Source organism: Aulonocara stuartgranti, assembly GCF_965226115.1.
Source record: "Aulonocara stuartgranti genome assembly, chromosome: 1".
NCBI lineage: Eukaryota > Metazoa > Chordata > Actinopteri > Cichliformes > Cichlidae > Aulonocara > Aulonocara stuartgranti.
In genome coordinates, this window is record NC_138939.1 from 16,258,550 (window position 1) to 16,282,841 (window position 24,292).

At 37.1% G+C, this 24,292-nt stretch overlaps 1 protein-coding gene across 1 annotated transcript in view; it reads left to right on the forward strand.

Annotated features, from left to right (window-relative positions):
- The window catches only part of LOC309707078 (CUB and sushi domain-containing protein 1-like), a 451,615-nt gene that overhangs the window by 389,131 nt on the left and 38,192 nt on the right, over positions 1–24,292 (forward strand). Inside the window, exons 43-55 of the mRNA XM_082534186.1 lie at positions 218–427; positions 2,387–2,575; positions 3,008–3,185; positions 9,716–9,861; positions 11,155–11,235; positions 13,582–13,695; positions 15,436–15,552; positions 15,927–15,998; positions 16,911–17,057; positions 20,041–20,229; positions 20,353–20,538; positions 20,897–21,094; positions 23,156–23,329. Of these exons, the coding sequence (XP_082390312.1) occupies positions 218–427; positions 2,387–2,575; positions 3,008–3,185; positions 9,716–9,861; positions 11,155–11,235; positions 13,582–13,695; positions 15,436–15,552; positions 15,927–15,998; positions 16,911–17,057; positions 20,041–20,229; positions 20,353–20,538; positions 20,897–21,094; positions 23,156–23,329 (2,001 nt within the window). The remainder of the gene's footprint in view (positions 1–217; positions 428–2,386; positions 2,576–3,007; positions 3,186–9,715; positions 9,862–11,154; positions 11,236–13,581; positions 13,696–15,435; positions 15,553–15,926; positions 15,999–16,910; positions 17,058–20,040; positions 20,230–20,352; positions 20,539–20,896; positions 21,095–23,155; positions 23,330–24,292) is intronic.

A 24,292-nucleotide genomic window follows, 5' to 3' on the forward strand; every position in this document is an offset into this window, starting at 1 on the left:
CACAATAAAATAGTCAAAAAATATTGCAGTGAAAATAGACAAAAAATATTTCAAACCATGTAAACGTACTGCACTCGATTAGTAAACGTGCACCATGTGTGTATGCTGTGTGCACATTATGCAAGTAAAGTAAAGCTCTTCTTAGTATTGAAATAATGTACTATCAGGTCTTTTATATAGTCGTTTATAGCATGTGTCTTTATAATTTGCATTACAGGAGCTCATATTCAGTTCCAAAACTTCTCTTCAGAAGACAACCATGACTTCCTAGAAGTCAGGGCTGGTCCACAGCACAGCTCATCCCTTATTGGTCAGTTTACTGGCTCACAGCTCCCACCCCCTTTACTGAGCACTACCCACCTGACGATCATCCACTTCTACAGTGACCACTCAGAGAACCGGCCAGGATTCAAACTGACCTATCAGGGTGAGTTGATGGGTGGTTTTTCTCTTTTTAGATCTCTTTTGTTTGTTTGTTTTGGTTTGGGTTTTTTTTAGTCAATACAGTCTTTACAGATATCAGACCCTGAATTATTATTGCAGGCATCTACAGTCCCTCAAGGGTCACTATGATAACAGACCTGTGTTGAAATGAGTCCCATTGTTTAGTTTGTCCAAAATTATTCAATGCAATGATTCATAAAAATGGTCTGCTCAAATGCTCTGAATAAATTAATATCCCAAACCTAGTAGCCACAGTGCAAAGCTTTCACAACTCCAAGAAAGAAAGTATTGCTATGAGGTTTTGAGCTTTGATCCATGAATGAGTCATGCTAAAGACTTAAAAACCTCATGGCTTTCCTCTCATCATTAAAAATGATGGATTGTTAGTAAGCCCCTGTGAGAGACTGGCATCTTGTCCAGCAGGCTTTACTTGTAGCCCTAAGTGCTTCACTTCAAAGACACAAGAGATGCACTGTGGGCCTATATGCCAGCATAACTAGAACAAGGCTTATTCAATTTCAAATAAGCAAACTCAAAATCATGTGCGCATGAATGTGAGTTCCCTTTTTTCCTCCGATTTGGAAGTCCTCTAGCACTGCAGTCAGTATCACTGTTATCCCGCTGTTGTTTGTAGAGGATGCAGACAAGCCTCCTCACGTGGAGTTGCACCAGATGCTTTTTTTAACAGTTCTTTGATGAGAAGATGCAATGCAGACAGAGGTCCACAACACCACCTCCAACCTCGGTGCATGCTTTCTCAATATTACGTACACACTCTGGTTTTGTATTCAAGGGCATAACATGTTTACAGTTAAAAAGGCTTAATAGCTGCAAGCAAATTATTAAAAGCTGAGTTGGATAAGCACTCTATGCCAAAAAAATCTGTGTGAATACATACACACACATTTCAACTCAAATGTCGCTTATAAAAGCTTAAGGGAGTTCTTATTCCAGTTTTAGGTTTTGGCACGCTGACATTGCTGCACCTTTTAAGTACACTTTTGTACATAGAAAGTTTAAATGTTGCCCTGGGAATCTGCTGGAACCACATTCTTGGCTGTAGTTTCATTGCTGCGAGTAATACTCCTTCCAAGTGCACATCTTTTGGCCTTCATTTTCCACAATCACCATAGTTCTTTATTACCTCCATGAATTTCTGTGGTGTCATATCCTTTCATATTCACTCATCTCATTGTTGCTCTCTTATGAGAGATCTGCGTCTATCACATCTTTCTGTCTCTTCTGTTCTATTTCTGCAATGATCTGTTAACCTTATTAGCTTTTGTTTAGCTAGGATCAGCTGTATTATTTGTTGCATGTCCTGCTTGGACTTGAGGTCTTGCACTGTGAACATCCCGCCCCTCAAATGCATGTTAAGCCATTCTTTCCTACCTTGTACAGCCTGCTGCTACCAGCATAGACCACACCCAAGAGCATTTTGCACAATCTGCATTGTGGATGCTGTCTAGTGCAGCAGACACAATTTGTATTGACCAGGTGCTGAATGCTTGTTCTAGTGTTTTTAGGTGCTGCCTTTCTCTCTAGCCTTTTGTAACAATTGGGATTCCGATATCAGCCACCTCTGCTCTCTGTCAGCGGCACATTTAATGAAGGAGCTTGACTTGCCATGACACTCACGCAGAGTGAGAACTGCCCTAAATATACCTGTGGTACTGACATTTCCTCAGGCAAGTGCTAGCATGCCGTGTATACCTTTTCCCGATAACTGTGTAGGAGGAGATCACATCTATTGATGTTGCTGCATTAGCTATTACTTGTTGTCTCTGTGGGTCAGAGATTCTTTTCAGTTTACCTCAAATCCATTACCGGTAGACAGAAAATTTTAAAAATGTAAGAAACTTGGAAAAATAAATGACTTTTTTCTTCCCCAGCTTCACATATCTCTACCTACCTCACATATATCTCTTATCTCTATCTGTAGGCTACCAACTTCAAAACTGCCATGATCCATTTCCTTTTGCAAACGGTGACATCATCAACAATGATTACAGCGCTGGGCAATCTATAACTTTTCAGTGCTACCCTGGTTATGTTTTGATTGGACACACAGTGCTAACATGCCTGCATGGTATCAACCGGAAGTGGAACCACCCATTTCCACGATGTGAGGGTAAGAATAAGTCATAGCTTCTTGATATATTAGTATTTTGGAAAATATAAATACTTTTAAATTGGTTTTAAAAATAAAGATGTATTTAAAATGTGGAGGTCGTATAGTAGAAAGTTTATTTCATGCTGTTACACCCTTACCAAACAAGCAGTTGCAATTTCTAATGTAGACATTTAGAAAATGAAAATTTTTTTTCTTTCACCGGTATCACAAGTTGACATTGTAAACAATTAATTAGTAAGTCACTTATGTCACTTGGAACATTTACTGGATAAATTATTTGTAAAATTATTATTCTGTCACTTCTGTCGCTTCTTGTTCCAGACTATTAATTACATTCCTCAGTGTTTGGTGTTCAGCAGTCATTCTTGACTTCAGTTTTTTAGCATTTTAGAAAAAGTGAAAATTATGTTATAATTCTGCTTTTTACAGCTCCTTGTGGCTATAATGTCACAGCTGAAAATGGGACCATCTACTCACCTCAGTACCCAAATGAATATCCAAACTCCCAAGATTGCAGCTGGCTCATCACTGTTCCCCACGGACATGGAGTTTATATAAATTTTACCTTACTGCAGACAGAACCCGTCACCGATTACATTGCTGTCTGGTAAGTCTGGGTACAGTTATGGCTTAATATTCATAAAAACACACGCAGACATATACTACACACGCAGAAATGAAGAAGTGTTATTTAATGTCTCATGCATGCAGGGATTGAATCATTGATGGGTAAGTCTTGAGTGTAGTTTCACTCTGTCTACTCTCTGCACATTAATGAGAATACACCAAAAATGTATCAACTTTTACTAAGATTATGCATTCAGTTGTCTGTCTCACACACATTCACACATTCTCCTCATATTTTAGGGCTATATATTGAATTTTATCCCTGGTATTGATCATCTTTTATTCATTTTTACTTTTCTATTTTCTCTAACGTTAATTATACATAAACTTTATCGTATATGTTCATATGCAGAGACCATACACTATAACCTAGATAATAAAGTACATACGCACACATACACTGTGCTATGTAATGCATACGCAGACTCTTCAGCAGTAATAATAGGATTCAGTGTGGAGGTAAGTGTAATACGGGGTGTATGAGAGCAATGCATTTACAATGGGACCACTGACCAATTCAATCTAACTCAGTACCAAGGCCATACGCAGACTCAGAGAGGGCTCGGGAACTCTGGAAGTAATCATGAGATTCAGTTGGGAGTGGGAAATGTAATGAAAAGAGTGGCAGAGCTGGGTTCACAAATCTAACAAGACTCAGCTGGATCTGAAGCGCCTGGGTCAAGAGAAAATTTCACCTAATATGCAATAAATTTCCTGAATAATAACAGTAGATTTAAACAGTAGATTTATGAGGAAGGAAATTAAGATCCAGCAGATTTTGGTTTTAGCTATACTTGGTGCTTAGGTGAGGTCAGGCTTTACATTTCAGGCTCTAGAGTCAAGCTCTAGGGAGCAAGCATCAGAAATGTAGGCGGTGGGAAAGTAATACATTTACAGTGGGTGACTACTCGCTTTCAATCTCGCCAGCTAAAAGAACCATGGATTCTGCTATGGAGAGGCGTTATGTTGAATTATTTTGCAGTTGCAAATTGATTTCAGTGATTTATGTGTTTTTGGCACATTTCACAGGGAACAAAATTATAAAATCACATTCATAGATTGTAGGGAACCAAAAGAACTCGGTTATTTGAGATTAGTTCACACATAATAGCTCAATGTAGCTATATCTCAGACACATGAATATATTTGGAAGTGACCTGGGGCTGACACTGAGGAGCACAGTGCTTTTCTCATACCCAGTGGGATGCTATCTACCTTCCAGGGTCTTAGACAGCTTAAGAGCACCTAATCCAAAGGTCTACTGCATTATATGCATGTAAATAGAGTCTACTGGCATTAATACTTATCACTTCAAACATCCTCTTATAAAAATGTTTCTTCCTTAATATTCTTTTTGACTTTTCGACTTACCCAGACAAAACCGAATATGCTTTTCATGTGGAAAATTGAAGCGATTTAACAGGAACAGTGGGTTTTACAGTGAATTACCAGACTACATTAAATTTACTATATGAACTCAGGCCTGCTGAATTTTTTTCTTTAATGATGGAGTTTGTATTTGAAATACTTTTAATTATATGCATCAGCGGTGAACTGTTAATAAAACAGGATAACTGACGTTATCTAATTGAACTCATAAGAGCATAAGATCGCAGCCACAGGTTTTATAATGATTTGGGACTACTTGGATGCTCTAATTCAGTCGGATAGAAAGTGGAATAAGACGATGTTTGTGCTGCTGAAAACGGGTCACACTAAATATGAAAAAACAAACTTGCTCTCAGTTTAAAAGAAATTACTGTACTGAAAAGGAAAGGGCTTTCAAAAAATGTCCTTTTTTACGTAGTAAATAGTACAGTATAAATGCTAATTAAATGGCCAAAATTGGACTTGGGAGTGGTGCATTCACAGAACCTTTCTTTGATTCAGACTGAGCAACAAATTGCTGCCGTTAGTAGAAGCTCACAATCACCAGTTGCATTTATAGTTAAGTCAGAGATCTACCTGTTACGCACGAAAACCCCCAGAATGCACTTGCACTGATGTGATCGTTAATTACTACTGGCTGCTCTTTGCAGTCACGCTGATTTCCTTTTCCCCTGTTTTGGCCTGTCATTACTCAAACTTGTTACAAATGTCTTTTGAATGCTCTTTATCTTGGTGTGTTTGCATCATATCGCAGTGATCCGTGTTTGCTGGTTTCTGTCCTGTACACCCCTGGGGTTTATGTGACAGCAGCTGCATCCAGATGTCAGGGACTAAAGCCAAACAGCCTCTGTGGTCTTCCACTTGTTGTGTTTGGCTGTATGCCAAATACCACTGCTAACAGTGGGCATCAGATCTAACATCAGAGCAACACAGTACAGTAGTTAATGGTGCTGGACACTCAATAAAAAAAGCAGTATTTCTTTATATACTTTAAAAAAAAATAATACTGGCAATATTTTATGCATTTTAGATGCTTTGTGTCACATTCAATATATCCCTGTGGTGGATGAGAATGAAATTTAGAATAATGTCGGTAAATAATTCAGATTTTATTCTCAGCTCAGAATAATAATTATACATTATCAGCATTCAATCAATATCAATGCAATATTTTGATATGCTCGGGGGGGAAAGTGGATTCTGAAATGTTATAACGTCTGAAATGTTATAAACTGAAATGATATCTAGAAAGATTAAGATAATAACCTGGCTTCAGATCAGGGTGTGGCTGCTGGGCTGGAGTCAGCATGCAACATCTGCTTTAACATCAGTCTGGATTCTTGGCCTAGCTTTGCATTAGCATGTTGTCTTTGCACACGCTTGCAAAGAGCAGACGTTCTGTTAGAAGGGGGTCGTTTCAGTCCTGGATGCACATTCCACTTTACAACAAAAACAACTTTTGAGGTTTTTCTGTTTTCTTTTCTATCTGCCTGGCGTGCAGATAACTGAGGAACCACTGTAACGCAAGTGTCGACATGACTGTAACTGTAATGTAATTACAGAATTTAGTATGGTAACATCTTACAGTACTTACTACATTACTGAAAAATGTCATGAGATTACAGTAACGCATTACATACAACAAATCTCGGTTGACGAATGGGAAAGGGAGGTCAACAGGAGGTCAGAAGCAGAGATGAGTAATCAGGCATCCAGCCTCTGTTTCTGCCTGTTCATGTTTCTAAAGTAAAATCACTGTGGAGATCGCTTTGAAGTTGTTTTGAAGTTTGGGCTGTTTTTCAATTTTGCTTTGTGTTTTCTGCTTTCTGTTCTTACCTAAAAGTAAGATCGTGTATGTGTCCATATTGGGGAAGGAATTTGTGCTGTTGTGTAGGAGTGTGGCCTATAGGTTTATATTGCTGGTAATTATGTGGCAAGGCCATTTTACGGTACTTAAGCAATTAAGTAATGTACTGTATTACTTTTAAGTTATGAGTAATGTGTAATAAATTACCTTTTTTGAGTAACAACCCCAACATCAATCGAAAATGAGTTATTTAAACTTATTTTGAAATTATGCTGAAATAGCTATAATATGATTATGCACAAATATTATATCACCTCCCTCTTCTGTTCATCATCATGTGTAAAATTCTTCCCGTGTATTATTATGCTTCGTGTGCCTTTGAAGACAAACAAGTATGGTTTGTGAAAAACATAACCATGAAAAAATGAAGCTTTGATGGTTTGAATATCCACAAGTGCTTCATCTACCCACATCCAATCATCATGCACAATGACAAATGTCTAATGTCTTCTGGAGCCACATGCCTTTATTCAGTGTAATCAAGCCACATTACAATTAATTTGTCGAGCTGTTTGTTTCTCCTTTTTTCCCCACCTCAAATTGATAGAAGACATATTTGGCCGCAGATTGTAACTAGGTTGATATTTTTGGAACAGTAACTGCCTACTCTCTAAATGAAGCCAAACAAAAACAGAGTAATAGCCACCGTACTCTCATTAGCCAAACTGGTCCTGGCACTGGTCCTGGCTCCTGTTTTTATTTCTTACTAATACGATGCAGAGGTGCAGAATGATGGATGAGTGATGATTGATGGAGGGGTGCAGTGATCAACACTGTCACCTCTCAGTAAAAAAGCCCTTGGGATAGAATCCCTGTGCTTGCTTGCCTTCCACAGTCCAAAGGCATGCATGTGTTTGAATGTGAGCATGCGTGGCTGTCTGTCTTTCTGTGTTAGCCCTGCAATGGACGGGTGGCCTGTGCTGTCCAAGGTGTACCCTACCTTTCTCCACAGTGACAGCTGGGGTAGGCTCCAGCCCAGCTCCAGTGACTCCAAATCTGATGTGCCATTTGGATTTGTTAGGTGCTAAATCATGTCAGCCCCTGTCACTCTAATTACATATCTTCTCAATACCATCCTTTTCTCGGCTGCACTGTAATTTTGTCAGTCACACGTATTACAAAGTGCACAGCAGATGAGCAGTGCAAACTCTTAATAAATCTGATTTATTGTATTTTTTAACCTTCATTTCCAAAAGCAATGCTTACTTAGAATATGTGGCAGAGCTTCTCATTCTTTGTTCCCGACCATGTTGTTACACCAAGTGGGGTTTTTTGGTCTTCTTCACATAAGTATTTGACTTTGCATTACTAGCTTTATTAAATTGCTTTTATAGATGTATAGTTTTCTTTTGATTCACCGAATTAAATGTCACTAGCAAAACTTTTTTCTCTACAGTTTCAGACTTTTTGCCCTTTTTCAATTATAAATTATAAATAGAGCTCTGAAATACATCCATGTGTTAATAAATAGGAGAGAAAATGTCTTTTGGGCTAAGAAAGGTATTGCTATTGGGTTTGTGTGTTTTTCAGTGAGTAAAAATAGTCTAGAAATTCTAACAGTTTTAATTCAAATGACCCATATAGCACATTTTGATCTTCCAAATGAGCTCCAACACCTTCAGAAGACCTTGAATTATTGAGGAGCCAAGAGATCCCAGGCACTCTTCATGAATTAAAATTTTAAAACCCTTGTTTAATCCAATGGCATGTTCATTAAAAACCTAAAACTGGGCATTTAGGAGTGTTAGAAAATGTAACCTTTCAACAACATTCAATATTTAATGAGTGAAGTTAAGCCTTTAATCTGTGGGTTTTGTTCAACGAACTTGTTTGAAATGGGTGATAAAAACAAAGAAAAGAAGAAAAAAATATTCTTGCAGCCACTTTAGTAGACTAATGTGGACATTCCAGACACATATGTTTTATGTTATTACCAAATTCTGTTTTTTGTTTCATTTGTTTAAATGCAGTCAGCAGAAGGAAATCACTCTACAACTAGCAATTCATAACAGTTTGAAAGTGATTTTAAGTCCTTGCCCTTCTTTGGAGATGCAGCAGAAACATGTACACAGTGTTGACATATTACACATTTTTTTTATATTGACTGGATGTAGCCCTTAAAAAGTTCATCACTAAAATGTATTTTCTTCAATGGGAATCAACAAATGTGCAAATCACTTGTATTTTTATTTTTATTCCTATTTATCCTATTTATCCCCTTCGTATATTTTATTTATATTTGTCTCTGTATTTATACATATATATATATATATATATATATACCAACCGGACATAGTGGTGGTAGACAAACAGAAGAAGACGGCCGTAGTGATCGATGTAGCGGTTCCGAATGACAGCAATATCAGGAAGAAGGAACACGAGAAGCTGGAGAAATACCAAGGGCTCAGAGAAGAGCTCGAGAGGATGTGGAGGGTGAAGGTAAAGGTGGTCCCCGTGGTAATCGGAGCACTAGGTGCGGTGACTCCCAAGCTAGGCGAGTGGCTCCAGCAGATCCCGGGAACAACATCGGAGATCTCTGTCCAGAAGAGCGCAGTCCTGGGAACAGCTAAGATACTGCGCAGGACCCTCAAGCTCCCAGGCCTCTGGTAGAGGACCCGAGCTTGAAGGATAAACCGCCCGCAGGGGCGTGCTGGGTGTTTATATATATATATATATATATATATATATATATATATATATATATATATATTTATATATATATATTTATATATATATATATATATATATATATATATATATATATATATATATATATATATATATATATATATATATAACTAACTTCTGTCGGTGCTGTGCTTTTTGGAAACCGAATTTCCCAGAGGAACCCGCCCGAGGGATTAATAAAGTTCTATCTTATCTTATCTTAAATGTACTTTTGTAGGTAATTCTACATTTATAAAAATATATATTGAGATGAGGTGTGGATCAATTTTTGCAGGCATGTCAGTGCTCTAGCAGCTGAATACAAAATAAACAACTAAACTACCTACTACTACTAATCATCTAAAAATGTGATTTTGTAACAACAAATTTTGAACAGAATATGAACTTCACATGCGCTATATTAAGAATCATTAATACAAGGAGTGAAACTAATTCACCATAGTTCAAACTGTGTTACCTTTCAGCATGTGCAATGTGACACTTGGTTCCTCTTCTTGCCGGTCAATAGTTTTTAATGTATCCATGTCTTGAGCTTTCCCATCAACTGTTGCTCTCTTTCTATTTAGGGACGGCCCAGATACATCCAGTCCTCAGCTGGGAGTTTTCAGTGGTAACACTGCACTAGAGACAGCCTACAGTACTAGCCCGAAGGTCCTGATTCGCTTTCATTCAGACTTTTCAACTGGAGGCTTCTTCATTCTGAACTTCCATGGTAATTTAAAGCAAATGGCTTATTTCTACATGTTATCTACATTTTCTTGTAGTCTTAGAATTAACAGTGAATAGCTTCGTAACATTAAGTCATAGGCCTTTCAAGATTAAACAACTACCGGGCCATCTTTATTTGACTCTTTTTCATTAGTTTCTATTACTTCTTACTATTATTATTATTTTTTAAATAGTGTTAGTTTACTATCTCATGTTATGTTTTTACTTCAACAAAGGCATAACTGTGGGTTCTTCTTTTCCTCCAACAGTTCAAAGATATGCATGTTAGGCAATGGGTGATTCTAAATTGACTGTAGGTATGCATATGAGCATAAATGGTTTTCTGTCAGTTTGCTAGCCATGATTAATGAGTGACCTGTGCATGGTGAACCCTGCCTCTCAGCCATTATCTGATGGAATAGTCCCCTTTGACCCTAGTTGGAATAGTAGATTAAAAAATTGATAGACATATGGAAGACATTTGAAACCCTAGTTTCATTTTGGTGAAATGTGACCAGCCTCTGAGCAAAGTGCACTTATTTTAGTCAAATACCCTATAACTAAATCTAAGAGTTTGTTCTAAGGAAAAATATATTCATATACTATCTTCATTTTGTCAGGGGAGTTTATAAAAACAAGTCCTATCCAGGCAGTTATAAAGGCAGTTATTTTATAGCATTACAGGTAATTTGACTGTAAAATAAGTTGTGGCCCGTGGTACTTTACTTAACCCAAATTAAAGCTGAACATCTGCAAGTCATTGACATCTTGATTGTTCAATGTAAAATCCACAGTGGTAGAGTACAAAGGCAAAAGTAAAAAAAAATTGATCCAAATATGTTTGGATGATAATCACACTTGAATCCAAGAGTGTTCTGGAACTCTGGATTATGAAGATTTGAGAGTCGGGCTAATTGCTTATATTTCTTTTCATCATATGCTCTATTCTAGGGTTTTTTAAGAAAGTGATCTAGATATGCATCCAAATTAGAATTCCCTTACATGGAGCTTTAATGCTCTGCCAAGCTTTTTGAAATTGAGCTTGGTAATCTTGCTGACAGAAACTAAACATATACTGGTAAATTATAAGGTTTTCTTACCTATTATTCTTACCTATTACCTTTTATAGGCAAGGTCTAATTTTTAGAGAGGGGTGAAAGTGTAAGGAAAGGTGCTGCAGTGATCTACAGTAAGAGAAAAATAACATGATTTTCGTAATATTGCACCAGGTAAATGTGTTTAAGACAACTCCTCAATAGTGAGTACGTTAACCCCTTTTTTCATCTCTTCTCTTTAGCGTACCGTCTTAAGAAATGCCCTCCTCCCCCTGTTGTGGAGAATGCAGAGATGATCTATGAAGATGAGGATTTCCAAATAGGTAATAGACATGATTAATAATCATTGGTTTTGATACGGGGAAAAAATGTTGGCTAAAATTTGCAAAAAACACAACAACTATAACAGAATAACCTGCAAAACTCTTTTATTGATAACAAGTCGGCTGAACCTGCATTCATGCATGACAAACTTGCTTAATTTAGCACGATTTTTTAAATTATATCGTTTGTTACATTCTTCAGAATTAAAAAGGATCATCAGCCTTATCTAATGTGGTACATCATAAGATCAAAATGAAAAACTACCTGATCAGGCTTGTAGTAGGTCATTATTCTGCTGATTGATTACTTCATTAATCTGCCACATTACTTTGCAAATGCATTATCTAAATATAGCAGGCCCATGCTTGTCTGTCACGGTATTTTTTTTCTTTTGCTTTATTAGTGGTACAGAGGCACTTGTTCATAAAATCCATTCAGTGTACCTCTATGTATCGGTGTCTTAGAAGCAAATATTATAAAAATAATAGTGACACATTTGCAAAGAAAATTATTTTGTACACAATATTTTAAAGCTGTTGCAATTGCCATGTAGTGTATTAGAAAGACAGTCTCACTGGATAGCCCCTGGTTCAAAGGACTTCTTGTGGGATGCTTGCCATAACTGTTCAATAGGGTTGAGGTCAGGGGAATGTGAAACAAAGTTTATCTAAGCCAGCAATCCTTCAGATCCATCATGGTGTAGTATGAGTCGAAGATGCAAACCAGAGGGTGTAGCATATCTTTGAAGAGTGGAGTGCGACTTCTCCTTGGTCATGACTTGTCAATGCCAGTTCCAGAGCAGGCAAAGCACCTGCAGACTTGAATATTCCCACCACACAAATGTCATGTAAAATGTAGACCACCTCACACATAAAGCCTTGTTGGACGTGGGCAAGAATCTGCCCTCATGCTTAGACAAAACGACTAGCCAGTGTATATGTTGTTTGCTGACTGGACATTTATCTGCACTGAAATGGCATTTCTGTCAGGTAACAAAAGGAGGTCACTTTTTTAGGCAAACACCTGGTCATGGTTTGGATAAAGCTATTTACAAAGGCCTCTTGATTTTATATGCAATTTTCCAGGCCTATGTAAATAAACAAACTTTTTCCCCCCATGTTTCATAGAAATGATAGTGTTTTAGGCGGGACCCTGTTATATGTACTACTATCAATCTTTTCATAAACATGCAACTCTCAGCCCTGTTTTGTGTGTGTGATTTGTGAAAAGCAGCTTGCTTATGGTGACCTTTTAGATCAACAGGGCTGTAATTTAAAAAAAGAAAAGAAAAAAGAAACAGTGATAATAGTCATACTTCATACCTCCTCCGTATAGAGCAACATGAAAAAAGTGCCAAACCTGAGCCCACCACAAGTGAAGCCAATTTGGGTTTGTTTGGCGTAATTATATGCACAAATATTAAACCTCTCAGACTGTTTGACTGCAGGTGAATTTTACATTCACAAAACCTGCCAGAGTGAATTTCCTTAGAGAGCACTAGCTTTGTTATTGATGTGCTACCAAATTCCAGAATTGTTGAACATTCTCAAGAAAATAATGTGCTTGTTTATTCTGTTTTAAATTGGTCTTATGCTGTGAGGCACTATACGTCTCCTGGAAGTGCGAAGCATGCATTACATCACCCGGTAGATTTACAACACTTTAAGATGGAAAACCTTTCTTGTTTTTCTTTGGAAGGCAAAAGAAGCAACATTAATCTGGTGCTCGCTTCTTAAAAAATACAAATCATAAAATGTCAGAGTTTTTTCCCAAAGTTCATAAAGATAGACTCTTTCAAGCCTTAATGTAATACGCTCCATTTAGAGGGCTGTTGATTGTGGAAATTGTTGTTCCTTCTCTCATCACTCCTTATTTTCTGTAAAGCGATCCTCTTCTCTTGAAATCCAGTGAAACGGGAGGGCATAAAATCTTCACTCTTCATTTGATGCAAATATGTACTCATTTCAGGAAAAGGCGATTTTCGACTAGTCTTCCAACATTAGTCATTTTAGTAATAACAAAATAAGAAGCTCTTCTTTGAAGGGATATACATAGAGATACATTGCGACTTGGCAATTATTTTAAAGATTTGTAGAAAGTCAGTGTGTCATCTGTATTAGTAGTCGATTGCGTCTGTTTAGAGTATTTAATATAGTCTTTTATGTACTTATTATTATCCTTTAGATTGGGGTTACAAATAATGTTGTTTCTTAAAAACAGTTGTGAACCTATCAGTTGAAATTTTATGGTCAAAGTTTTCTTTTCTTTGCCTGCCTCGTGTAATAAATTAACAGAATTTATAATGATATATATGTATGTTATATAATATAATTTTCCAATTTTAGGTGATATTGTGAAGTATCGCTGTTTACCTGGATACACGCTGCTTGGAAAGGCAGAGCTTATGTGTAAACTCAACTCTCATTTGCTCTTTGAAACCCCGCCCCCAACATGTCAAGGTAAGGCATATTTTACAGAAATGATCTATCCTAATATGTTATTATCCTCAGTGTATAGTTGGTTTCTCTTAGGTTAGCATGTATATGGTAAACAGAATACCGTATACGTTTTTAAAATGGTTGGTAGTTCTTCGCTTTCTGCACATTTTAGGAACTGTCAAAAACAAAGCAAACCAGACATTACTGTTGTTGGGTTTTTTTTGCCTATGGAAGAGAATTTACTGTGCACTGACAAGGGACAGATTAAAATAAGAAGTCAAAATCAATACAGCAAAAGCTGAGATATCCTGACATGTAATTCGCCACAAGCTCCAGAATTGACAGATCCTGGCTTTCCATTATTCAACTTCAACTGTCTTTTTGCAAGATCATTCCTGCCTAGTCAACACCCACATTTTCTAGGCTCCCAATTTTGTTGACAAATTTCTATCCACAGCCACAGGATGTATCCTGCAGCTGCTCTAAGTGGTACCCCATGTGAATACTAAACCTATATGGATGTTTAAAGGCAGTTGTGGCTTCCTTTATTTCGTAGTCTTGAAAATGAGTCATGGTTTTGAAAATGAGTCCTATTTAAAAGTGTAAAATTAATTACTGCTTATATTTATCCCACTATTTTATGTACTAGTACTACTACTACTACTGCTAGCAGTAGCAGAAATATTTCCACTGGCATTGTATAAGTATGTTAAGAATCAGAATGAGCAACTTAGTATCTCTTGCTATCTCTATGCTTCTAAAATATATCTCTTCCATAAAAGACATGTTGCTTCTCCAGTCACATCTCCAAAACTTTAATTATTGTTGTGTAATTATTACATTTGGAGTCAAAACATATAACCCAGCTGCATAAAAGAAGCTCAGCATCATTCTCAGAGAGTTGTCATGTTTCATGTAGGTTAATGCAGGATATCACTAATTGAAAAACAGTCTCACGGTAATACAACTTTTCGAAAAATCAAACTGATATGAAGCATTGTGGCAAAGTTACTTAAATTTTAAGTATTCAAATGTTAATGGTTAGGCTGTAGTTGAACCACACTGACTCTAATGCCGTCAGTCTCTCTAGGAGAGTCTTAGGATTGTGCATTGAAACTGAAAAGTAGCTAAAAAGTATGTAGCGGCTTTTTATTTTAGCCAGTTTCTCATATATTCCAACAATGGGCATAATAATTCCGTAACACAGTAGTTCATTGTTGGCATGTTGGTTTTGTGAGTAAAGATTCCTCAAAAAAAAATGTTACATGTTCAGATCTGCTAAGACAACTGGTAATTCTATGAGACACACAAAAAAATATTGATTTTTATTATTTGAGAAAATGAGTTTCTTTCCTTCTATAGCCGAGTGTTAAAGAAACACATGGCTTTCCTCCATCATGTGAAACTCCTTTTCCTCTATATAAAAAAAAGAAAAGAAAGCAGTATTCTTATAACAGGAATTCTAATAAAAATCTCTCTTAGAGGATCTAGCGCTCCTTTTGTGTTTAATCCTGTTAAGGAAACAAACAACATACAGAAAGATTGAAAGAGTTCTGCAGTTATTTTGCTCAAGACTAATAAATGGACCATTTTTAAAGGATGAATCAGTGGGCATGCGGCCGTTAGGTTTCACATATGCTGACATTTTAAACTGTTACGTGACTACCACGCATCTAAAGCAAGAATCAAGGCTGTATTTATTATTCTTAATTCTTTTTACATTTTTGATTGCTTTAACTGGCTTTTTGGTAACCCCTTCAGCCCAGTGCCCAGCCAATGAGGAACGGTTTTCATCCTCGGGTGTGATACTGAGCCCTGGGTTTCCTAGCAATTATCCAAACAGCCAGACATGCTCCTGGTTGCTGCGCATGATTCCAGGTACAGTGTGTATCCTGTCTGTCTGTCTGTCTATGGGGTTACACATGTGTGTTGGAATAATCTTGTGACTGAAGACTTACCATCTGCATTTAGATGCAACCAAAGAGACTGATCTCTTTACAGCGAGGACAAAAATTTGAAATTTAACACACAGCTTGAGTGAAATGACACTCAAGCTGTGTGTTATTTACTTAACCTTAACCTGCTTTATTCTTGAACCTGATAGACCTCTGTGTCTGCATTTGGTCTTTCAGCCTAAATATGCATACATTTGCATACGGCTCTGCATGTGTTTGTGCATTTGCTATACACTATGTGTTGCATGTTACAGTACATTTGCACTTGGCAGTAAATGATTGCTTCCCCCCCCTCAGGTTACACCATCAATATCTATGTGGAGATGTTCCACAGCGAGAAGCAGTTTGATGAACTGGAGATTTTTGATGGTAAACAATCCTTTCCTACATTTGTTACATCTTCACACACACGCATACTCAGATCCAGCTTTAATTTATGTTTTCTTGTTCAAAATACCAACAGTTCCGTTAATAAGATACATAATACTTAATTCTCATTTGGGGTGTTAGGAATTTACCCCACAGGACTTCCAAGTAGGTTATGGAGCAGGAAATTTGTGTACAGAGTAGATAGTGCGCTCTGTGTATAATTTTGTGGCTTTTGGTGCAGTGTATATTAAGAACTTTATGAAGCTATATTAGAATAATTTGACTAGTGACAGTTAAAAATGTTCATTTTTATACCAATAAACATTATAACAAGCTACCCAAACACATTTTTTAAATGCATATTTTACTGGATCTCTAAATGGGTTAACACATTTGCACGCAAGTTCTCTCTCTCTATTAATCTTGCGTGGTCAAAACAAATGTAAGCTCCCTCTGATATTTCTGAGATTAATGACATCACAGAGGAAGCATCAGTGACCGGGTTGTTTTCTAATCTATTGAAGCATTACTGAACAGTAGACTATTTGGAGAATGCTGTTCAGCTACTATAGTATTTAAAAGTGTCTTTTATAAACAAAATCAAACGCAGACACCGTTCAAGTAATCTGGAGGTAGCAAGTCACTTCTTGAACTTGGTAATTGTGTGTACCTCACATCTAAGAAATTTCATTGCCGCTTTACTTTAGGCTATTTTTCATCTGGAGATATGCATGGAGACTCGTATCTAAGTTTAACTAAGTTTAACTTTATCACATTTTTCCTACTATCATCGCTACGTTTCTTTGCAACAGATACTTAAATGACAAAATAGCGTATTGTCTAAACAGGCACGTCTATAAAAATCAATCACTTATTGTACATGGCTCTGAACTAAATTACTTGTTTCATTAGGATCTTCCGGACAAAGCCCACTGCTTGTTGCGCTAAGTGGTAACCATTCCTCTCAACTGAACTTCACATCAAAGACAAACCAACTCTATCTACGATGGTCCACTGACCACGCAACCAACAAGAGAGGATTCAAGATACGGTACTCAGGTACATCTGGTATCTTCTGAATTATTGATATTATTATTTGATTGAAATAGAATGTCCTTGTGCGTTAGATGTATGCCCAGTTTCCAATGTGAGTTTTCTGGAAGGGGCTGCTCTCTTATTCTGCTTTTAAAAACAGTACCTAGAAGTCTGTGTGACCCCCTGTGTTAAAACTGTTTTTGACTACTAAATTAGCTGCTCTGTTCTCCTTTAGTGAATAACCATCCCTAATGCTTTTCTTAATAATGAAAGTAATTCATCACGGTTGTAGGTGGGTGAGCAATGATTATTTAGAAAACATTATTTTTGAATGCATCATGCTACTTATGAACAAAAGAGAATTAGTAACTCTAATTTGTTAATTTGTCAGATTGAGCGAATTAAATCTGTAGTGGCTTGCCAAAACTGTGAGGTTGTGTTGGCTTTTTTAGATTTGGGTTGTAAGCTAGTTCACCACTTAATCATTTTAACTTGTTAAGAATTCGTTAAAGACAATCCCCCAATCTTAGTCATAGAAAAAATAATTTATAGTGACACTAATCCTATTTGGGTTTAGAAGGAGTAAGTCACAAGGCCTGTTTCCTGGCTCTGTGTACTGAAGGGAAAAAAATAAATGTGATATATTTTAGTCTTTGGGTTATATCTGCAAAACAGCCTTAAGTAACAGAATTGTCTTTCCCCGTGGTGTCTTATTGCATCGACAACAGCATCTCTAAAGAAAACTAAAAAATGATGGGTGGGATTTTTCACTTACTATACATTATTAATGATCTGGAGCTTTAAATTGAAACTGAACATATCTATAGTACAGTTTGTATCATAAATATATGTTTAGAAATGTCTTCTTCTTTGACATGCTGGCATGCTTATGGCTAGGGGGCAGGAAATGTATTATACCTGTGAGGATCCTCAGAAGTATATACTGTAAATGTGTGTTGGCAGATGGAGTAAGCTGCAATAATCACTGTTATGCTTTTTTCTTATTATTCTTTGTGGACCCAGTGTATTGTTTGGCTGTGAAATTAACCCTGCATCATTTTTATTAATTGTATGGCATCTATTTATCATCGAACCATCCTGAAAGCTGGGATCACTTTTATATATATTTAATAGTTTCACTTGTTAAGATTCACTTGGAAATTCTTGACCCATCTTTCTCTCTCGCGCTCTCTCTACTTTGTTGTTTTTGCCTTAATGCATAAAGGGAGCATTCTGTTCAGGTTGTAAACAAGTATGGTAGTTAGTAAACTTTAAAGAAGTTGTCAGCAGTGGTAGTAGGATAAATAATATATGTCTCAGCATGTCTTCACAGCACATGTGAGAGCAGAGCCATTCCAATTTTTCAAATAAACAATTAAGGTGACGTATTCATCAGCTAAAACTACTACAAATGGAGCTAAAGTCTCAATATGCAATGCAGTTAATGTTAGAGGAATGGTATAAACACTAGAGTAAAACACAATAACAACATCAAGGTGGAAGCAGTTAAAATAAGTCTAAATGAAAGCTCTGGAAAATTCGACAGACAAATGGAATTATTGTAGACACATAAGAAGGCGTAAGAATAGATTTCAGTGTTGATATAGACCAAGACCAAGTCAAGGACTCTCTGCTCTGTACTTGGACAAGAGCAGCCTTCGTCAGAATGGTTTAAAAAATTGTAGTTATGAGTAAACTCATGGAGCTGGATACAATAAGCAGGGATGATTGCTGGACTTCTCAGAAGGATTTGGCATTTAGATAAACCCACTTGTCAAGACAGTAAGGTTATCGGTGTTAGTTGGCCTATTAATTGGCAGTTAAAGGTTTGGTGAAGCTATTTGCTTGGGCAAGAGTTGGATTTAAAGTCAGCTTGTAGATACATTAGGGTAAAAGATGGTGTCACCTGTTAGAAAGCTCTGTTTTAATGGCAGAGTATAACAGAGAACAACAAAAAAAGATACTGACCACAAAGCCTCAATATTATTGGGCTTCCACAGGAATATTTGCTCAACCTTTGGTAGAATTGTGTTTATTGGCATCTCATTAGCTGATGACTATTTGGTAAAATAAATAATAGCAGAACTGACACTTTGTAGATAGATTTTTGTCTCTCCGTGGTTCATGACCCTGTGTTTGAAGATAAAAACTCTTCCTCTACTGACTATGCTGGTTATTACTGCTTACTTATATATGCGCAATTCAAACATTATATTGTCTGATGGGAACTATGACAGAAAAAAGGAAAGGAAAATCATATGAAGTACCCTTTAAACTTTCCTGTGACTAAAACTTCCAGAGATCTTCAGTAATAAACAACAACTGATACTCTGATGTGCTGGTCTTGAGATAAAATATTATCCGAATGGAGCCTGTGTCCCTTTATTGAAATTATACACACTGAGATATAAAGGAGGACCCTAAATGAATAATGATTATGTTACAGAGAAATGCTATGATAGGATGATAAGATCTGAAATGGTGAATAAAAGGGAACAGATGACACTTCTAGGAAAGAAAGATTTACAGACTCTGTTGTCCTGATCAGAGTGGGAATGTCATTCCACTAATGTGAAGCCAAGAGGGAGGAGAGCCAAGATCAGGTGAAGCAGTGACCACATCAGACAGAGAAGTGAGAGCCAAGCGGCCCTTGAGTGCCGTGTTCTAGCTACTGTTTAGAGTGTTATTCATGCTCTACCACACTCGCACTCTGCTCTAAGATGACAAAACACTGCACTATAGTAAGTGCAATATCTTCTTCTAGTTTATGATTATTCTGTTTGCTTTGGGATTATGCTCACTAAGTTCACTAATAGATGGCATTTACTTTTTGTTTTCTTCAGATTGCCTGGAGTGTTACAATTAATGTCACCAAGTTTTCAGACTCTCTTAAACTCTTAAACTGTCATGCCAGTTTGTTATTTTTAGCTTAGGAAATCAAATTATTTGTACAATTTGACTGTCGATTAAGCTATCCGCTGAGAACTCTTTGTTTCTCTGCCTCCAGCTGCTTACTGTAGCATTAATGATCCTCCACTGAATGGCGGTGTGGTCAACCGAACCAAACTTCGCCCAGGTAGCAGACTTCAGTACTTTTGTAATCGTGGTCACAGGCTGGTGGGCTCAAGCAATGCCACCTGCAAGCTCGACTCCAATGGACTTTTCCAGTGGGATACCCCACCGCCTTTTTGTCAAGGTAAAATTTTAAACCAATTATTTCTCAGTCTTCTTAGTGATAAAGAACAAAGGTAAAAAGGATTAAAAAATTGCAGTTGTAAAGGATTCCTCCTGCAACACTTTTCTTTTTGTTATGTGGTAGCTGTCTCATGCGGCATACCTCCGTCACCGGGAAACGGCAGCTTCCATGCTTACCAGTATACTGTTGGGAGCCAGGTCACCTATCAGTGTAACCATGGTTACCACCTTGACCCAGGTGTTCCGATGAATGCCATGTGTTTGGAGGATGGCAGCTGGAGCAATGCTGCCTCAGTCTCCAGATGTCTACGTACGTATTTCTAACTTTATTATAAGGATGGGTAAATGTCTTAGTTGACAAAAAAGTAAGCACTGGTATATCTAGAAAAAGCTAGAGCCTCTCGCTGGAAGCTCTCTTCTCAGTGTCCAGGATGCATTTTGAGAAGATGACTCACACATCATTTATTTTTCAAAAAAAACTTTTGTCCACTAAATCAATAATTAATTTGGAGTTTGTTTAGAATTATAAATAAGTAATACATTTTAATTTATACAATTATAATTTATACAAATAGTACATTATCAGAGATTTTAATTAAGAATTAAAAATCACCTGCCGTTCAGTTACATTTTATATAACTGTATCATTTCATTAATTTTTTGTCCAGCGGTCCACTGCCCCAGCATTGACGACGTCCTCTCAGGTCACATGCTCTACCGCCTAATTTCTGGTAGGCTGGGAGAGTTTGGTTCTGTGGTGATGCTGGAGTGCTCAACTGGGTACTATTTAGGTGCGGGGCATCGGACTCTTCGGTGCCTTGCCAACCGAACTTGGGAGGGGTCAGATGCCCCAGCTACCTGTAAGAGTAAGTACTGATACACACAAAGACACTATTATGACTGTCTTAGCTCATAATCAGCTGATGCCCTCACTTAAGTGCATGATAATAAAATTAGTATTTGGTGCACCTTCTAAACTTCCTCTAGTAGAATTATACTGAACATTATTCAGTCAGATCATACATAAAACTGTCACGGTTCAGCTGTGTGGCAGGCAGGATGTAGGACCCAAACGCAGGACTCACAACACGGGAGGTTAACTGAAAATGGCAGCTTTATTGCTGGGAAATCCACCATAACAAAAACTCATGGAAAACAAACAAAAGCCCTCAACATAGTAATTAAGGACTGAAACTCTGGAAAACTAGAATGTAAGCTGGATCACAAGAAAACAAACCCTGGAACTGAGAAGCTAGGATCTAAACAGGCACATGAGGGAAACACACAGCAGGGACGAGGTTACGACACGACAAGGGGCAAAGAAAAACAGGGGTTAAATACACGAGGGAGTAACGAGGGAATGGGAATGGGCCGCACACTTGACAAGGGCTATCAAAATAAAACCGGAACAAGAGACATTTACAAAAATCTGCCCATCATTTTTTTTATCTTTTCTTCCAAGGAGTTTGACTTTCATGTAATTTTTTAAAGCAGCCATGAGCAATAGTTATCCACACTTTCTGAAAGTTTTCAAAGTTTTTCTTTTGAAATCGGCTGCCTTTTTTTTCCCATTTTCAGTCCACCCCTTGTATCTGACCATTTTCAGAGGAATGGGCTTTTGTTTACCTTGGTCAGGAAAGGTCAGCTAACCTCAAAATTACTGAAGCAGTGTGAGATCATCTTGACAGAGAACTGAACAAAAGGCAGTGAAAATTGATTATCCTTCAAGAAGCCTGGAAAACCATTTCTAAAGACTATTTAAAGAAACGATAAGAAATTTGCCTAAGAGATTTCAGACTGTAAAAAAATAAAGGTGATCATACAAAACATTGACTTTCAAGACCTTTTAAATGGCATAAATGTTTTTGCTATATGTTCTGTAGTTCAGGTATGATTTCTAATCAGTGCACCTGTTTCCAATTTTCCTAGCAAGATATAAAGAAATGAGGGGAGACTTGGAAGAATTAAAGAAAGCTACTTTCCTAGCATAATTGCCAAGTTTAGTTTAAAAAAAACAACAACAACTGTGCTTTTCACCTGCTTTGAGGGGCAAGCATGCATGTGCTTAATCCTCTGTCATTGGTATATTTGAGAGGGAGCTGCTTTATGTGTGGTTGTGCGTGAGGTTTTATCTATTTCTTCTACTTTTTTGGAAATTAGTTACCAGGGGTGTATGTGTTTCGAAACGCCTGAGGATGTTAACTACTGCACATTGTCTAGGGACTGTGTCTCTTTCAAACAGAATGCAGTCTGTACTTCCTAAATGTGGGGTATATGCCGATAGTAGTGAAATACTGTCTATACAGTCTTACTATGCAATACGTCTTTGCTGCTTGTTTCATAAAGAGAGGCTGTGACAGAACATTGGGACTTTGACAACTTTCTAGTAGGCTACAGAATTTCCTACTGTTGCATAATATATGATATGCCAATGGAAAAGTGAAATGTGTACACTGGAGAAGTTTAAAAAAATGATTAAAATTTGAAATGTATTTTACATTAAGCCAGTGGTTTAAAGACTTTATTTGGATACGTTTTTGTTAATTTCTCTTGGTAGTGTTTGAGCTGACCTACCTATCATTGCAGCAGTTTCAAGGGATTTGGCAATGTAACAGAAGTGTCTGTTTAAATTAGCCAGTGACTTTAAAGCTGTGTCTCCCAGGATATTAAGACAGAATTAGCTTAAATCTTCTGAAGGAAATAAATTCAGATAGATATTGTGTTGGAAAACAAAAATGTACCATGTTTAAGTTTAGGATGGTAGTCTTGTAATGCTTCATTTAACTGACCAATCATGATGAAGGCTTGACGACACAGACCACTTTATTTGCAGATTTTGTAAAAGATGGAAAAGTATCATTTGCACCACGATGTTATGTAATGTGTAATTTGTTACTTTGTAATGACACATTTATTTCATTATTTAGTTATCTCCTGCGGGGAACTTCCTTCCCCACCTTTTGGTACCAAACTGGGGACGTTGACCACATTCGGAGCAACTGCGATCTTTATGTGTAACCATGGCTACACTCTGGTGGGATCCCACGTGAGGGAGTGTGGCGCTAATGGGCTGTGGAGTGGTGTAGAGACCAGGTGTCTAGGTAATGTTCATTGAATGTGATAAGATGTTCAAGATGTTGTGGTTTATCCTAAGTCCCTTTGGCACAAAAAATAACAATTTGATTCATTGGAAAAGAAATGTAGCAAGCTGTTAAAGTAAAATCAAAGCATTGACTCATCTCATATTACATTAATGAGAAAAATCCAACCTGATTAGTACCTCACTAACACCATGGAATAGATCACCTAAGTCAATGTAATGAACACGGAGAGCCTATATGTACAACTTTGATAAGGTAGCGCATTGTTAATATTCATGTTTCACCTGCAAATTTCACATCCACCCTCATATTCTTTTGAGATATTGATGGCAAAATATAACAGTATTTGTCATTTATTGACAGAGATGATATTTGCTGACCTAAAAAGACAATAATAATACTATCTCTTAAAATTAGAAATAATTGTAACAATTTTAGAAAGGCTGGTTATTTTTAACTTTTAACCTTTGGCAATAACCAAGTGACCGTTCAGAACTGGGTGGACTATTTACCATTTACCATTAGATACACAAACATCAAGAAAAAGGGATCGACTTTGAAACACATCTGTTAACAGATTAAATAGTGTCAAATACAATTCAGAATCTCTTTACACCTCAGCTCACTGGAGTCTTGCTTTTTATGTGCTGAAGCTTTAAGTAACCCCAGGCAGATGTAGTGCATGAAAAAAAAAATGCTTAAAGGACTGTTTTTAAGAGACTTTTGTTCATCTGTAATTGCTCCAAGTTTAGAACTAAAGTCTTTGAAGGTGATTTGCAAAGACAGACATTTGAAAGTTTAAGCATCTAAGCTCCTACATATAATTTGGCAGTCCACAGTGACTGCTGGCACAATGAGCCAGAATGTGTTTAAAATCAGGGCTCAGCACACAAAACCAGCTTCAGTGATGTGTGAGTGAGTTAAAGATGCGTTTCATTGTGCTGTATTAATTTCTGTCACTTT